The sequence below is a fragment of the Histomonas meleagridis genome, assembly GCF_020186115.1.
Source record: "Histomonas meleagridis strain 2922-C6/04-10x chromosome Unknown contig_20, whole genome shotgun sequence".
NCBI lineage: Eukaryota > Parabasalia > Tritrichomonadida > Dientamoebidae > Histomonas > Histomonas meleagridis.
Genome location: NW_027150805.1, coordinates 2,639,155 through 2,654,843, shown reverse-complemented (window position 1 = coordinate 2,654,843; position 15,689 = coordinate 2,639,155). Strand labels below are relative to the sequence as shown.

Sequence of the window (15,689 nt, the reverse complement as noted above, 5' to 3'; positions counted from 1 at the left end):
GAAATATAATTATAAAAAATCGAAGTATTTAAGTTTAAAATATGGAATTAATTCTATTTGGTTATATCATGAATTAAACCATGAAATTAAATCATTAATAAATCGTTTTCCTTTTGATATTAAAGTACGTGAATATTATATAAATTTCTTAAAGATTACTAATGGCGATATTGAAACCATTAAAAACCAAACTGAAATTAATAACCAATTAAAATCAAATCCAAATAATATAACAGATCCTTTATTACATTTCATATCATCAAAGATGCCAAATATTTTATTATATTTAACAAAAGAAGAAGTTAATAATTGTAGTTATACAATACAATATTATTCTAAAAAGAATTCATTCCATCAAAATACAACGCAAACAATTTCAAAATGTTTAAGTAAACCTTTAAAGACAAAATTATATTCTGTGTTCTTTAGCCATATTTATTCGATTATTTTATTAATATTCTTTGCATTTTTAGTAATTGATCATGAATATACTTCTTCTTCGATATCTGATACCACTACTTCTATTATAAACAATTCGATTGATCAATTTTATATTAGTTTTACTAATTATTTAACTCCAATAGTATCTTTTAATAAAATTGTTACATTTAAAATAGGTAATAGTAGTTCATGTGTTAATTTTTTTATAGAAATTAATACGAAAATGGCAACATATTTTAAACAATTTCCTGAATTAAAAAATTATTCTTCTTATTATATCGCACCGAAAATTGCATTTTTTAATTCACAAGATCAAAATAATTTTGACTTTTGTAAATGCGTAAGTTATATTTTAAAGTCACCAACAATTTATGCTAATGAAAGTTTTACAAATGCAATTAAAGCTATTAATAGTACTATAAATCAAATACAAATTGAAGTTCGTAATTTTGCTCATAGAGATCGATTTATTATAATAACTTGTAGTTATTTAATCGGTATTATATTTATTACAATTATTTACCTCTTTTCGATATATATATATTTATCATTTAAAAATCGAAATTTTAAAATTTATAATGAATATTTATGTTCTAAGAAAAGAAAAGAATTACTTTTGCAAAATAAAATCGATGAATCTTGGGAACTATTAAAATATTTCGAACCTAAAATTCGAGATTTTAATAAAAACGTCAATTATCAAAACAAAAGATTTTCGAATACATTTACTAATGATTCATTTTCAAGTTTCTCTTCATCACAAAAAAACACATTAATTGATAAACCACAAGAAAACATTGAGTTACATATAATTGATAATGAAGAAATTGAAGAATTAAAAATAGAAAATGAGAATAAAACTAATAATAATAACAAGAAAAATGAAAAACTCAAAATAAAAGAATTTATGTTTTCTTATTTAAATGTATGGATTGTATGTTTTATTATATTATATATATTAGTAATTCCACATTTATTACGTGTGAATTCACAAACATTAAATCATGAATCATTTCGAAAAGATTCTGCGCTTCCAACTATTTATTTAATAACATTAGTAGATAACATTTATAAATCGATTGTGAATAAAGACATTTACATTGATAAAATCAATTTTTTCTCAAACAAATTAAGTAATTCGACAAATGAAATAAATTATTTATATTTAGAAAATAGATTAGATGAATATAATCAAACAATTAATATGAAAACTTTAGTCGAAAAATTTGTACAAAATGAATTTACACAAAATGAAACATTATATTATTTCATACCTAAATTATTTAATTTTGTAGAGAAATGTTTTATTGATGTCTTTATATATAAAGCAAGCACAAAAGAAATATTTCATATGACGGACACTTTTTTTTATTTTATTTTTATTATAATAATTTCAATTATTATATTTATATGTGGAATCAAAAAATATTATTTAATAAATAAATCAATAGGTAAATTATTTATATTCCCACATCGTTATTTCAAAAACAATTTCATACAAAAATCAAATTTTCCCGAAAATTTATTAGTGATAACTATTAATTCTGAAACAGGTAAAATATTTTCTGTCTCTGAGAATAGTCAAAACATAATAAATATTTCATCATATTCTTTAATTAATAAAGATTTTAATGAGTTATTCATCCAAAATAAAGCAAATGATCCGCAATTTTTAGTATTAAAGAATTCGAATCAACGAATTTTCCGCGTACAAAAAATTGTTAAAGGTCAAATTATGCAGTTTTATCTTTTGGATGATTTCGGTAACATTTTAAACAAGTCAACAAATCAAAATAATATAACACAACTATCGAAATCAATGTCATCTTTTTTCGCTAAACAATTTGCTGATGTTGATTCGTTCACTTTAAAGAATTCGTATTTCATTTTTATTCATTTTAAACATGTCTCTTTCCAAGAAATCGAATCTATTTTTTCTGCGTTTGTTTTACTTCTTAAAAAATCTTTCCCCAACGTAAATATCATTAAATCTTCCGGATCATTAATCATATTATCTTTGTCTTCAACTATAATTTCTACGTTGTTTTTCATTAGGGAAATTTTGTTGAATCAAAGAATAGCTGTGGGTATACATTCGATTTTGATATATTTCATTAAGGAATGTAAATTCTCGATGTTCATCGATGATAAACCGAATGTAAAATGTGAAACTTTGCTGATTTCTCATTTGGAATTCGCTTTTTATTCGGTGTCCGAAAATTTGATTGCGTTCGACGTCGAAATTAAAAATTCGGAAAACGATTTGTTTAAAGATGTAATATTCGATGATGTCGATATGCCTTTGCTAAATGATGAAATTCATTTGGTGTCTATTAAAATCCAGGACTTTTTGTCAATGGTAATGAATGCTTTTCATTAATTAGAAATATTATTGTTGTTTATTAATAAATTGTTTTTGTTTTTTCATTTATTATTATCGATAGAAAATGTATAACACATTTATACAATTCGTTTCCACATATATTTAAATTGATGTTTTCGTTTGAATATATTTTACATATTTAGGTTGATATCAACAAATTAAGCAATACTGTGTAATTTAAAGACATTATTAAGCAATTTGGGATGTAGGAAAAATCCTTCATTGAAAATTCTCTATTTTTTCATCCTCTACACCAAAGAAAATTTTTGGCAAATTTGTTAACTAACAAAAAATTTGATTAACTGAAGTGCAATTAAAAAGTATGATAAAAAGCGCCTTACAGACTCATTATATTAAAATAATTCAAAAAAAGAACAAACAACAAATCAGCCGTTTATTATTCCGCTAAAGAAACTTAAAATACAAGAAAAGCTATTTGCCAAAGAGCCGAAGAACAAAACGATTGGCAAACATTTAATTTTTGGGTCGTCCGCTCCTAAAATTTGTGCATGAATCCAAGTTATAGCCAATATTATCTGTGCTATTGGTAGCGCGGTGAGTCCGAAAGCTATGTAGCCGAGAGGTTCGAATATTTTTTTGAGTTTTATTTCGTTTTTATTTTTGTCGATTTTTGTTACATAATAAGGCAAAAGTAAATGAAGAATTTGCGATTGGATAAGAAATGGAAATGAAAAAAATGAAAAAAGGTTAGAGATAATTGAAAACAAAACAAATATTTTTTCATTTCTTTTATGATAATAATATAAAATTAGATAAACAGTTAATGAAACAATATCAAAATATTGTGAAAATGAAATTATAAAATTCGTTGACTTGGAATATAATTGACGAATAGGAGAAATAAAACATTCGTTAGATAATAAATCAGCTGATGGATGACAATAGCGATAATAACATAATGATGAAGTATATGGTGAAATCGATAATATGCAACAATAGATAAGAATGACAAAATAGAGTGAAATTGAATAACTTTCGTTGTTGGATTTGTATAAATAGAAAAATATCGATGATAAAATGAAAAATAATGCAATTAAAAAATGTAATTTTTTGGATTTACGATGATAAAAAATTAACTTAAGACTGGATAAAAATATGAAACTAAGATAGATAAAAATGCTCCACATGTCTGGATGAATATAATCGATATTTGGAAAAATTGAAGATATTATTAAGAAAACTAAAGCAATACATGGAAATGAAACTGAAACAAAAAAATTTCGTACAAATGGAATGTTAACCATTTGATATGCATTAAGTGATAATTCATATGAATTTGATGGTGGGGCTTGAAGAAAATCATTTGCTTGGAAAACTTCAAAACACTTTAATCTATGAAAAAGTAGAGCACCTGGACCAACTGTCATTTTCCATCCTATAAGAAGAACAATGAAAGACGGAATAAGCTTTAGGACTGGAATCATCTGAAAATTTGGAAACTTTATTAAACCTTTTCAATAATATTATTTTTTTTGACATAATTTATGACACACAATTTCTTTTTCATAAAAATATCAGTATAAATGTTTCATAGTTTTTTTTTTTTTAATGCATAATCCTCAAGTACTTCAAAAAGAAGTGGACATGTTCATGCATAATCTATGATTAATTAATTATTATCATTAATTAATGATATATAAAAAGCAAGAAAATAACGAACCCTAAACGAAAGCCACTGGGAATAGCTTATAAATAATGGAAATTTAAGAAGTTTTAACAAAAATCTAAAGGCAAATTTGGTGATCATCAAAAACGGTTTTACTTGTAAGCCGATATGGAAGACAATTTCAACCCATATACATCAAAAACATTACAAGGTAATTGGTATGAGGAAAGGTATTTCGAAGCTGACGAAAGAAACCAACATGTGACAATGCACACAAGATCAAAAAATGATGAAGTTTCTAATATCCCAAGAATTACAAGAAGAATTCAACCAACCAGCCAAATATTTCAATTAGAAAATGATGAGACACCAGCACAGCATTATATGACCGTGTCACAAGAAGCATATACTTATCACAAGCCAGATCCAAAAATGAATACTACACAAAGGAGAATTAACACAACCCCTGAAAAGCTTAGACAGATACTTGACTTTAAATTTGATGGATATATTCCTGATTATTCAATGAAACCAATTCCTCCAGAAGAACAATTCGAAACTACTTATCAAAAAGCGTTTTCACCAAAGAAGTAGGCTTGATGTGAATATTATAGAACTAATAAAAGGTTTTGTCAACATAGTTTTTTCAATGCATTCCCTTTTTCCCAAGGACAGCCATTTTGCAATCAATACTTGTTTCTTTAGATTTACTGTGATAAGGTACTCTGGTGTTTTTTTTTTTGTTAACATTAATGTAATTAAGGAGATATATTTAATGGGTATTTTTAAGACGATTATTTAGAACACAAAAAGTCATAATACAAGCACGTTTATAATGAGTGCAAATATCAACCAATCAATTACCAAGGAATATGAAAAATCTAAACAATTTATCCGGGGTAACATATACTCCCAACTTCAACAAAAAGGGGAAAAAGTCCTTGGTTTTCAAAATATATTTTTGATACTTTATGATTATTTATCATCAGATCTCATTGTATCAGCGCAACAAGCATGCCAACACCTTATCCAAGATCAGAGGGTTCTTTTTGACTATATATTGACATCAAATCTTAATTTAGATTCACATTTTAATCAGAGTCAAGAATTTCCATCATTTGATCTTCTTCTTATTGTTTCCCTTTTAGCTACAAATGGTTCTTGTAATGTTCAAAACAATTTTTTTCTTCTTTTTCAATATTGCAGAAACTGTTTATGTTTTTTAAAAACAATAAATCCAGATGATACAGTATATCTTAATGATCTCTTTACGCCAAAGCAAGTACAAGTTTCAGAAGCCATAAGTATTTTCAGCAAACGAATCTGTTATATTATCGAGATGCTTTTAATATTATATTATACCATGCCGCCAAACCAACTTATTTCTAACTTCCTCAACTCATCACTTATGAGTTCCTGCGATCCAGAGATGGATGATTATACACTTTCGATCATTGGTCGAATTAACATTTCAAGCGGTGACATCGAACTCGGCCAAGAATTCTTTGATCGTGTTTCGGATGAAACTTTGCAACAAATGAACAATGCATTTCTATGCTTTTATCAGTGTCAATTTGGAAAAGCAGAAGAAATATATAAATCGATTGATGATCCAATAGCTAAAGCGAATCAAGCTGTGTGCTTAGTGTATTTAGGACGCATTGAAGAGGCACATAAGGTATTGGTCGGGTTGGAAAAGACAGACACCAAAATAATGTGTTTTTTGTCTTTGAATACTAACATGAGATTCATTAGAGATGTGTTGCTTTCAGAAAATGATTCATCACAATTACCAGAAAATTTTCCAAAAAATGCAGAAATAAGAAGTCCAAATTAAATAAATTTTTATTTTGCGATGTAAAATTGTTTTTTGGGTCTTATGCTGTCATAAAGAAAGACACTAATCTGCTTAAGAACGTGATAAAAAAAATTTAGAAAAATTTATTATTTTGTATACTAAATGTTGTCATATGATTTTGAGAATTGGATTCATTATATCTTTTTTTGATTTGCTTACCAAGCAGAGATTAATTGGGTATCTTTATAATAATATTTGAAATTATTTTTTATTTCAATTTTTAATGATAAATTCATTACCATTTCATTTTGATTTAGTCGTAGTGCCAACCTAATCCTTCATATAAGTCATCACATGTTGTAGCACATGTTCCTTGTACTTTCCATGTACGATTTGTTAATGTGTTAAGTTTTAACCTATTTCCTAATTCACTTGTTTAATTGCGTTTGGAAGATCTTGCTTGTTAGCATAAACAAGTAAAATAGCATCACATAATTCATCTTCTTCAGAAGTTTATGTAAAGCGTCATGTACTTCATCAATTCTTCCAAAATCATTAGAAGAGAAAAAAAATAAGTCCTTGTGTGTTGTGGGAAAAATAACGCCAAAGGGGAAATGTATATTGACCTCCAATATCCAAAACATTCATGTTAAGTCCTTTATATTCAAATATTTTATTAAAACCAATTGTTGGAATTGTTGTTACATGTTCACCAATTTTAAGTTTATATAAAATTGTCTTTTTTTTTTTGCTGCATCAATTCCTAATATAAGAATTCTTGTTTCTTTGTTCCTGAACCATTTATAAGATTGTTGCTAAATATGAAACCTATTTTAAAAATGATATGATTTCATGGTTGACCATAATTTCACTGATATATATCATGTTTTGTCTGACCAAAATCTAGAGTTTGAACTTTTTGAAAATCATAAACATTTGATTTCACGTCACTTTTCATTATCCAACAATCTGTACAGATCTTATGCTTTATTTAAATTACAATTTTGTTTATGAAGGGCCTTTAGTGGCCACTTTGATTGTGATAATTAGAAACATAGCAATTTACTATAACAACAAAAAATATTTTTCCATAAATTATGTAAATACTTATTTCTGATATTTACAAATATCCGTTAATTTTTATCGTGTCCGATTGTTTTTAATTCAAATAATTATACAACCCAATGAGTCACCTTGAAGAAAACAACCAAATCTTTGATGATTATGCGCATGTAAAACTAAAACCTCTGTGCCCAAGGTCAGGCTTTCCTTTATACAAAGCTTCAAATTCCAATAGATTTTTTTTCAAAGATATAGAAATAACGATATGGTCCATTGTCGTTTTTCTCGTACCTTCTTGTGTTTTTGTTACATTTTTGATTTCCTTTGTTTACCTTACCAAAACCTTCACAGATAATACTTTATACAGATTTTTCCGGGTCGAATTTGTTTTGTCCTGTTTCATGTTTGTGTGGTCTTATATGTCTGCGGCCTGTACCAGCTCACGATATTCATCTTTACCAATAGAACAAACGAATACATTTTATTCAAATGATCCAGAAATCGGCTTAAATGATTTTAAATCAGAAAGAAATATCAATAGTACGCATATTCACCCCACTCCCACTTTTTTTACTTCATATATTGTTCGAGGTGATATCTGTAATTGGACCAATAATCGTATTAGCCAACGCAACCATAAGCAATACATCCTAATGGCATTTTGGGGTTTTGTCTATTGCTTGTCGGCCTTTGGGATTTTCTATTTCTCCGATATCATAGATACAACACCTCTTGCTTACCAACTTTCGTTTGTGTGCGTTGGAGTAGAGCTCTGCTTTGGAATTGGGTTTTTGATCACGTTTATCAGCCATCTCATTTTGTCTTTGATAGAAGAGGACAATGGACTTGATCAAAACGAACAGAAGCTTTCAATAATGCAAAGACTGAGGAAAATTTTCGGAACTGGAAATGTTTTGTTGTGGTTTATACCAACAAAAATTAAGTTGTTAAACGAGTAGAAATTACTGTATTAAAATATTCGCTTAGAAATATTTTTTTTTCTCTTTATTTTAGTTTATTTTTATTATAATTTGTTGCATATGTCTGAAATTGAACAACTCAAGATCGCAATTGAAGAATTAAATGAAAAAAAAAAAAAATCATACCTTCAAAGTAAGATAGGTTTGCTTATAGAACAGCAAAAATATCAAAACTATTATGAAAATATTATAAGATGAAATTGCTGAGAATGCTAATTGAAAAAGGATTTTATTTCAAAAATGAAAATGTGTATTCTTAACACTTTGGTTTTGTCTATCTTATTTGGTGTTTAATTCCATTTCGTGAAAAAGCACTTATTTTTGCTCTAGATTCAGGATGGGATGAAATTGATCAATTACTTGCTGATCATGGAGACCTTAATTACAACATTCAAACTGTTCATTTTGCTTTTTTAACACTGCTGATAATGTATATTTTAATTCTAAAACGCACATTATCGCCTGCAAGAATGGAAACATCAGAATTGCACAAATACTTTACAAAGTTCCCACAGTGAATCCTAATCTTCAAAATATTCATTTCAGCAAATTAGAATTAATTTCAATAATTTAATGTTTGATTTATATCCCCCGAATATGATTTAATTGTTTTGTACAGCACTTATGTATGCAGCTTCTGAAAATAGAGTCGAAATTGCTAAAACTCTTTTGGAAATAAAAGGTATCAATGTTAATCTTATGAATATTTTTATGTTTTTATCAATGTTTGTTGATTTCTTTTTCTAATGTTTGTTGATTTATTTTATATATATAAATATTTAAATACACTTCAAATAGCAAGGCAAAGGTGCAATTATGCAATTGTAAAATTAATTGAGGAATCAATTCAAGAAGTAAATCATTCGTCTATATTTTTTAAATATATATATATTTTTTTTGAAAGCACCTTTTAGAAGTATACACCCAAATTACTGAGTGTTTACAAAAATCTTTTATATTTTTGCAAAAAAGAGTATCCAATCAAAAAAGTCGAAGACAGTGCACCGACTTCATATAATATTTTGAAGACTGTACTTGTTTGGGATGTTTCGGATCGTCTGTTTTTGCGTGACTTTAAAATATAAAAGTATCCACAACTAATTGCTTATTTAATCAATATTAATAAGATAACTTTTCTTTAGTGTTCCTAACATGTACGAGTCACATTCACAACAATCAACATAAAAACCTTACCGTTTCAATCAATATTAATCAGCAATGGTATCTTTGGTGTCTCACATAACCTGTACATACATCCCCAATTCCCAGCAACATAATCACAAATGATAAAGTCAATAAATTTCAACAAGAAATCATAATATTCTACATTATTCATAAACAACATTGTTTTTTCCTCTTTTTATTTTTTTTGTGATATAAATAAAGATTTAAATCTTTGATTTTATTGTTTTTGTTTTCAGAAATATATTAAAGAATCATTTCGATTAAATTCAATTGCTGTTTCATATGCTTTATCAAATGATGAATAATTGTGTTCACAAAAATGAATGATTTCTTCATTTCCACCTGCAACTGCATATTTACCTGTATTATTTACATTTGCACCATTCATAAGTAAATATTTGAAAAATTTAATAGATCCAAAGAATGCTGAATAATCAATTAATAAAACATTTTTTTGATTAGCAAATGAACATCTTTCATAAAGTGATGGCTCAATGCTTTGATCAAAATTAAAAGCATCTTGTGATGACATTTCTTGAAGTTTTTCTATTTCATTATTTCGGAGAATTTTTACAAGTTCATTTGGATTATGTCCTTCTCTAATTAATTGGTAATCATCCTTTGATAGTTCTTCAAAATTATGTAAAAAGTATTTTTCAAATGGATCATCATTTCTCTTTTTGTTTTCTATTTTTGTTGTACAAAGAAAAAACATAATCATTAACCAAAATATAAAAGTTTTCGGATTTTTATTTTTGAGATACTTTAATTATGAGATTTTAACCTATTTACAAAGAGAAGGATTATCAAAAACAAAAGTTTCATTAACTTACAATAATCTTTCATTTATACATATGATTTTTAAAGGAAAAAAATTTCAAGTGAAACTTTTTTTGAAGTATTGAAAATGGTAACACTATAGTTGTGAAACGGTTCTTTAAAGAACAACAAAAATATGTTAATATTACTAATGCAAATGTTAAATTTCATGATTGTATGTTTAAAATTTAAATTTTTTACACTAACAATTATTTAGGCAGCAAAAAATAATCATTTGCAAATTGTTAAATACTTGCTAAAACAAAAAGATGTTAATATTAATAAAGATTTTTATGTATTTTGCTTAATATTTGTTTTGAGTATTTCAAAATTTTTAAAAATATTTGAACTTTATTTAAATTATTTAAAACATTACTTATGTATACATCTGAAAATGGTACATAGAAGTAGTAAAATTACTTCTTGAACGAAAAGGAATCGATGTTAATGTACAAACCTACTAAAATTTTATTAAATGTCTTGCAATTCTACATTTTATTATACAAAATTCGTCAAGAACTTATATCGCACACATTTCAGATCTACAACAAATTTAAATTATACATGAAAGCGATGACTCCAACAGCTGTAATCGTTTCAACAATCTGTCTATTTCGCACCTTATTCCATTTTCTCCTTTCTGTACTTTGCAATGGTTGAGTTCTTCCCTCCTCTCGTAAAGTTCCGCGTGCAGACCATTTATTACAACTGATAAACGCGACTGCTGTCCGATGTGTGCGCGATACTGTTTTCGACTTGTTGTTCTTTGTTGTTTCGGAGCGAGGCGTTCAATAAGTTCATCGTTTTGATCGGATATAATTAAATTATTTTTGATGCGCGATTTCATTTCGGACTTTTCGAGCGTTGAAATTCGAGATTGAAGACCTTTAAGTTTAAGTTTCATGTTGTCATTGTCACGTTTGAGGTTACCTATTTCGCGGCGGAGTGTTTGGGGATCAAGAGGCTGTGGATTAGTTGACTTTGGATGAAAAGATTCTGACTCTTGATTCGGAAGTTTCGAAATTTCTTCGATTTGGGATCGAAGCTTTTTAATTTTGAGAGCTCTGTTCTTGCAGCCACCTTCATTGGCAAGAACTCGCTTAGCTTTTTGGATGTCTGTCAAGAGAATCGAATTTTGTGAACGAAGTTTACGAACTAAATCTGCCCTTGGGTCTGCTTGTGGCTTCTCTTGCAAAGGGAGTTCTTTTTGAGGTGAGATTTGCTTTAATTTAATCTCAAGATCATTCGCTTCTTTTTTCTTATCTTGAACTTGTTTCGATAGATTAACTATTTGTTTTGATATTTCTCTCACTTTTGCTTTATGGTCTTCGTCTTCTTCTATTTTTGATTGTTTTAATAGGAATAATTCTTTGCGCTTTTGATCTCGAATTGCTTCAAGTTCTTTGATTTTGGCTTTTTTTCTTTCGTCAGATACATTTTCATCTTGATATTCATCACTATTTTGACTGTATTCTTCGTCATCAAGCGCACTAAAGTTGTATATCATTTCCAAACATCCATTTAACGGTCTTTAAACGGTCGCATTTCCACTCTTTGAATGGATAATTAATGGAATTCCAGGAGAGTTATACAGAACAATTACATGCGGGTAAGAAAAAAATCAAGGTAATCAATAGATGATGTAAGAAAAAATGGTAATATATTTCACATCAATTATCGTTTATGCAGTAAGTGCGGAAGCTGTTTGTGCGTTATACTTCCAGTTTGGTGCGATGATACGCCTTGATTTGTAGTAACGAGCAAGACGGTGGATACGAGATTCAATAAGAATAAGTCGATATTTTCCGTCAATATCGTGGCTGGATCTTTCAAGGTGCTTACGTACATTGACTGCTTTCTTGATTAAATAATATAATTCTTCTGGAAGAGCTGGCGCTAATCCGTTGGCTTTAAGGATACGGAGAACCTTATTACCAGTAACTGCACGAACTTGACCAACGCCATGGCTATCACGAAGCTTTTCACCAATTTGTGATGGTCTGATTCCTTTCTTTGCATAATCGCAAATGAGTTGGACAACATTTTCGCCTGAAAGTTGAAGCCAATGTGGAGCTGTTCTGCGGTATGGGATTGTTGAACCTGAAATACCTTTACCCGGAGAATGAAGACGACCCATTTGGAAGGCTTGGCCAAACCGTAAAAACTTCTTTTGTGACTCAAAAAGTCAAAATTCATTTTCCGAACAAGGAAAGACAACTCTATTTGGCTCTACACTCTGGTTAGCAACAAATTTCTAAATACTTAACAAGTTTCTCAGTAAAATAAAAATAACTGTCACTAATTGGAAAGAGATTATTTTATTTATCAATTGATTTCAAATTATACTTTTTAGCATTATACTTTTTATTTTTAAATAAAGCAATTTAAATAAGTCACAAAAATGAAATCGAGAGAAAACGATGGTGGATTGAAGAGGTAATTTAATTATTTCTATGTTACCATATTTAAATCCATTCATAAGTGCATTTTCAAATAATTTAGATAATTTCAAAAAATTATTTTGCAATCCAAAATTATTAAAATAAATTAAAAAAAACAAATGAATATCTTTAGCATTAACATATATTCATTTATATCAAATCCATCTTTCTCTATCATATATTAACAAGTTTAATATTTTGTGATTTTGATGAAAAAGGTAAAATATTATCCGGTATTTGATTGTTTTGAAGAAAGTCGAAAATGGATTCTTTATTGATAAATTCCCGTTTGTTAATTCACAATATTGTAAAAAATGACAACACCACACATAATTTCAAAAGTTTATTAAAAAGTGAAGAACTTTAAATAACCGTACCGAAACCATCATTATATGGCCACATCACAAACAAAAACGATGAAGTTTTCTCCACTTTTTGAACAGCACGATCTCTCAAAAATTGGGGAATGGGTTCATCGATTTCTTTCTTTCAAATTTGAAATAGACCATCGTTAAGGGCACTTTAATAATGCGTAAGGCTGTTGTTGCTACAGCTGTTGCAGCTGCAACTGTTGCTACCGGTGTTGCTCTCTATAAGGCAAAGAATCACAAAGAAGATGAGGAAGATTTTGATATCAAAGATTTCCATTGGGAAGATCCAAAAGAACTTACAGAACTTGATAAGAAGGTCTATGAACTTGCAAAACTTTATGCTCCAGATGCATTAAAACTTCTTGCAGAAATCATCCGCATTCCAGCTGATTACTATGATCAAGATCCATTATGTGGAACATCCAATCACGAAACTCAACGCCTTGATTACTTAAAGAAGCGTATTGTTGAACTTGGTGCTGTTCTTGATGAAAAGGATGTTGACTATGATGCATTTGGTAGCCTTGTTTGGACAGTCGCTGATCCAGATGATGACACACCAGAAGACAACAAACGCGTTATCTTTCTTGATGGCCATAGTGATACTGTTTATCCACTTCGCGATAACTGGCATGAAGAACTTGGCGAAGGTATTGATTGCTTTGATGGTTTAAAGGATGCCAGTAAAGTCAATGAAGAACATATGCGTCGTGAACTCAACTACATTCCACCAAAAGATAAATGGGATCAACTTTTATTTGGTCGTGGTTCAGCCGATCAACTTCAAGGTGTTGTTTCACAAGTCTTTGCCACAAAGATTCTTCTTGAAACACGTGAATTAGGATCACTCAAAGGTGCAAAGATTGTTTCCATTGCCACAATTGCCGAAGAAGATAACGATGGAGGTGCTCCAATGCACATCATGCGCAAGCAAAACCTCCAACACAGCCAAGTCCCAGATTGTGTTGTTATTACAGAAGGTACTGGTGATCTCGATCTTGGTCCATGTGGTATCTACATTGGCCAACGTGGTCGTTGCCAAGTTCAAGTCGAAGTTATTGGTAAGAGCTGCCATGGTTCTATGCCACATATGGGTATCAATCCACTTGAATATGGATCAATGATCATTGCCGAAGCAGCTGAACAAGCGAAGAATGGCTTCAAAGACCACAAATTCCTTAGCAAGGGCACACGTACAGCCTCATGGTGCAATCTTGAGACTCCATCTGATTGCGCAGTTCCAGCCAAATTCACATTCCGCTTTGACCGTCGTTACACTAAAGGCGAAGACGCAGACATGGCCATCCAAGAGATCGAATCACTTAAGAGCGTCAAGCGCGCACGTGAAGCAGGATGCGAAGTCAATATCACAATTCCAATGTACACTGGAGTCAGTCACAAAGGCGTTGCAGCAGATAACAAGCAAGATTACATGAGTTGGGTCACATATCCAACAGATCCAGTTGTTAATGCTGCAGTCGATGCATATAAGAGATGTGTCACACCTTACGTCGAAGAGAAAGAGAAGTACACACCAGACGACTTAAGAAAGCAACCAAGAGTACAAAGATGGATCTTCTCTACCGATGGCGTTGGCTACCCATTACCTAAAGACAACCTTCCATTCTCTATCGAAGGCAAGAACTGGACCACAAACGGAAAGTTCGTACACCCGCCAATGTTCGGTATTGGCGCCGGATATGAACATCACTGCCATAAGCTCGGTGAATATTTACATAGGGAACACATTTGGTGCCCAATTGCTGTGATGGCACGTTTCCCATCACTTTTCGTTGCTGAGCGTGCTGCACAAGAACAACAACACTAAAGAAATTTAAGTTTTATATTGGTTTTTTGAAAACTTTATTTGTGACGGTTGAAGTCCAGCTCTATTGGGAATGAAGAGCAATCGTTTTTGCATTGAAATTCAAACGGTTATAAAATTAAAAAATGATTTTAATAAATTTTTTGTAAATAACAAAACTATGGATGGATTTCACATTTATTTAGTATTGTAACATGACTTTACAGAAATTCATTCAGTCAGTGTTTTTCAAGAAGATCTTCTTCATCAGAGTTTTTGATGTCTAATCCTATTTTATGTGCTGGATCAAATTATTTGTGTAAATGCTAAATATTGTTTTAAAACGAAGAATTATTGTAATGACCTGTTTGCAAAGCAAATAAATATCTATAGCATTGATATCAATTCCTTCTTTCTCAAGAAGCATTTTAACTATTTCAGTATGACCTTTCCTATATGCATATTTAAGTGCTGTGCTAAAATATTGAAATATTTCCCAAATATTATTTTAAAATGCTAAGGTAATTATTTAAACAATGAATAAATCTAATAAATATCTATAGCATTTATGTCAATTCCTTCTTGTTTAATAAGCAATTTAACTATTTCAACACGACCTTTTGTGGATGCACAAATAAGTGCTGTATTAAATTATTGATATATTTTCCAAATGTTATTTTAAAGCACTAAAATACTTGTTTAAACGTTACATAAATCTAATAAATATTTTTAGCATTGATGTCAATTCCTTTTTGCTCAAGAAGCATTTTAACTATTT

The 15,689-nt window shown here is 29.3% G+C and overlaps 3 protein-coding genes across 3 annotated transcripts; 1 reads left to right on the top strand and 2 right to left on the bottom strand.

Annotated features, from left to right (window-relative positions):
• Positions 1 to 10,848: 10,848 nt before the first annotated feature.
• GO595_003332 (uncharacterized protein) lies at positions 10,849 to 11,802 on the bottom strand (the record flags this gene model as incomplete). The annotated part of the gene is made up of 1 exon (XM_067916341.1): positions 10,849 to 11,802. One exon carries the CDS (start codon positions 11,800 to 11,802, stop codon positions 10,849 to 10,851), a length of 954 nt encoding a protein of 317 aa, XP_067777133.1.
• Positions 11,803 to 11,976: 174 nt separating this feature from the next.
• GO595_003331 (40S ribosomal protein S13) lies at positions 11,977 to 12,432 on the bottom strand (the record flags this gene model as incomplete). Its single annotated transcript, XM_067916340.1, has 1 exon — positions 11,977 to 12,432. The coding sequence occupies one exon, from the start codon at positions 12,430 to 12,432 to the stop codon at positions 11,977 to 11,979; it is 456 nt and encodes a 151-aa protein (XP_067777132.1).
• Positions 12,433 to 13,264: 832 nt separating this feature from the next.
• GO595_003330 (Clan MH, family M20, peptidase T-like metallopeptidase) lies at positions 13,265 to 14,935 on the top strand (the record flags this gene model as incomplete). Its single annotated transcript, XM_067916339.1, has 1 exon — positions 13,265 to 14,935. One exon carries the CDS (start codon positions 13,265 to 13,267, stop codon positions 14,933 to 14,935), a length of 1,671 nt encoding a protein of 556 aa, XP_067777131.1.
• Between the last annotated feature and the right edge of the window lie 754 nt (positions 14,936 to 15,689).